The sequence below is a fragment of the Montipora capricornis genome, chromosome 13 (assembly GCF_036669925.1).
Source record: "Montipora capricornis isolate CH-2021 chromosome 13, ASM3666992v2, whole genome shotgun sequence".
NCBI lineage: Eukaryota > Metazoa > Cnidaria > Anthozoa > Scleractinia > Acroporidae > Montipora > Montipora capricornis.
The window spans coordinates 35,466,342-35,468,841 of record NC_090895.1 but is presented as its reverse complement, the minus strand read 5'-3'; the positions used below and the strand labels follow the sequence as shown (position 1 = coordinate 35,468,841).

The 2,500-nt window shown below is 41.1% G+C and overlaps 1 protein-coding gene across 1 annotated transcript in view; it reads left to right on the top strand.

Annotated features, from left to right (window-relative positions):
- Positions 1-2,171, top strand: part of LOC138028284 (uncharacterized) — a 2,248-nt gene extending 77 nt beyond the window's left edge. Inside the window, exons 1-2 of the mRNA XM_068875762.1 lie at positions 1-102; positions 233-2,171. The exon at positions 1-102 is cut by the window's left edge and continues 77 nt beyond it. Of these exons, the coding sequence (XP_068731863.1) occupies positions 1-102; positions 233-1,217 (1,087 nt within the window). The 3' untranslated portion in view covers positions 1,218-2,171. The remainder of the gene's footprint in view (positions 103-232) is intronic.
- The last annotated feature ends 329 nt before the right edge of the window (positions 2,172-2,500 follow it).

Sequence of the window (2,500 nt, the reverse complement as noted above, 5' to 3'; positions counted from 1 at the left end):
ACAAAACATGTTATCACAGGCGAAGAGATCGCTCGAAAATGAACGTGATTCCTCTCCGAAACGCCACAAAGGTTCGAGATATCCCCCACATTGGAAATTCTGGTAAGTTTATTGGCACAGATCTGCGTGAAGTTTGTTTTCTACTGTACAATGTATAGAATGTACAGAACACAAATTTTGAATTTTGAAATTGCGTGTTGGGAAATGCTTATTCGAAATATTTTTCTCATAGGCTTCTATCCAATTACGAGTACTCAGAGGATAGCCTTACCTTTACAAACGACATAGTCAAGCATAGTCAGACAGAGAAGGACAATCGAGAGTGGTCAAACTCGTTGTCGACTTACACAATTGGTAGTATCGTAACGGATATTTGGGGTGCAAAAGTTAAGTTTGTAAAACGGGGCCCACGTAATGCTCGTCAAAATGCGTATTTAAATTTAACGAGGGTGACATCAAGACCCACTGCTGCAATAAAAGTAGAAGAGAAGGCTCTACAGCTGGACAATGTGTCATTGCCCCAAGGGTGGACGGGAGAAGCTGATAGTGCGTACCGTTTCTCCTTCTTCCGAAGAGAAAAAACAGAATTTAGAGGTGAGCGTTTGAGCTTGGAAATGCTGGTGGAACTACCCCATAACGAGGCCTCCTCTAGGCCGAATTACAAGATCAGATCCCATGGTTGTGTGGTTGATTTGGGTTCAGTACTAAGAATTGACGAGACGAGAGGTGCACCACTAGCAGAAGAAATCTCAGTGATCCTGCAATACTTGAACACCGTCCCCATCTGCCTTGGATTTATTCTTGAAGAAGATCAATCCATTACCAGCCTTTCCCATCACACAGTTGGTCAACTAACCCACCTTTCAGACCCAGCAAAGCGGCCAGAGACAAGAGTATATTCAGGATCCTGTCAAATCCTTAGCAATTTTGGAGAAACTTGCAGAAATTGTGGGAGGTTTAAAACTGTTAACTCCCAAAGCCAAAAGAACCGTTCAAAGAGGAAGTCCATTAAACCTCAACGCAACAAGCGGTTTCTTTCGAGGGAGGAGTTGCTTGAAGAAATAAGGAAAGAGCAACGAAAGAGAAGAAATGCGGAACTGAGGGAAAACTATTGGCGAGAGAAATTCAATAGTGTAGCTATAGAGGTTGACAAGGAGGACCATGCTGACCTTACTAAGTGCACACCCACGCACAATAAAGAAACGGGCACTACATGAAATGACATATGTTAATAACACAGTATGATATGTATTGTATCATTTTAAGCCACTAACTATGGTTGGTATAACAGACTGTAACTATAAATATGCTGTTGAATACTGGCTTAAAATGTTACAGTATATAGCCAGTATCTAATGGCTTAATTTCTGGTCGCAATATTACATACTGTAACATTTTAAGCCAGTATCTAATGGCTTAACCGAAATTGAGTGAACCAATCAGAGCACAAGAAATGCATTAACCGACGTTGGAAATTTAATAAATATACTTACTAATATAGTCTATCATCAAAGATTCAAGTACGCCCAAAGGTCAGTGAAAGAAAACTTTTTTCAGACCTCCCTTTAATAATTTTTAAGACCCAGTAGCCCAACTCTTTTACCTCCGATAGGGAAATTCATAATTCTGAATCAAGCTAACACCAAACAATGTTCCACAAATTGCGGTTGTTTCGCCTGAAGCCAATTCGCTGAGAACCTGTTAGCCCAAGTTATTCTTTGAGATGATTTAGAAAGCAATAGGTATATCCCAGTTTATATAATAACCAAATCAATGCGCACGCTCTGATTGGTCAATCGGCTATGTTTTATTGTGCCAGTAAACTCATGGAAAAATAGCATGTCTTCTGAATTATTATATAAAAGGAATAGACCACAGGTTTCTATGGTTTATAGGCATGATAAACCACTTGGGATGTTGGAACACTCTAAGAATTTGTAACTCACTTGCCTGCGGCTCGTGATTTACGAATTCTTCTCGTGTTCTATCAACATCCCGCATGGTTTATCAGCCTATAAACCATAAAAACTTGTGGTCTATTGCTTAAATGATACACTCACACAATCAACTGGTAGATAATGGTCACCCATTATAATCCAAATAGTTCAAATTTAGGGAAAAATTATGCTAATCTGTATTTTATATGGATGGACATAAAATTTTGTTTGCTCCTTGCTCTGTCACATTACTTATTGGGCGAACGGGTATTTAACTCTAGCGAAACGACCTGCCCTCCATTATACTTGTTAATGGAGGTCATGTAATGCCTCCTCGGAGATCCATGGGCAGTTCAGGGCAAAGTCTGCTTACGAGCCAGTGGCCCAACAGGCTGTAGCCTATCCCCGGTTTCCATAGCATGAAGCGACTAGGAGTATTTCTACTCTCCCCTGGATGGGATGCTAGTTCATCGGGAGGTGCGGTCCCCACCTGCTTGGTGCGCTTGACTCAGGGTCGAGTGGCCTGGGGACAATGTGTTGTGTTCTTGGGCAAGACACTTTAC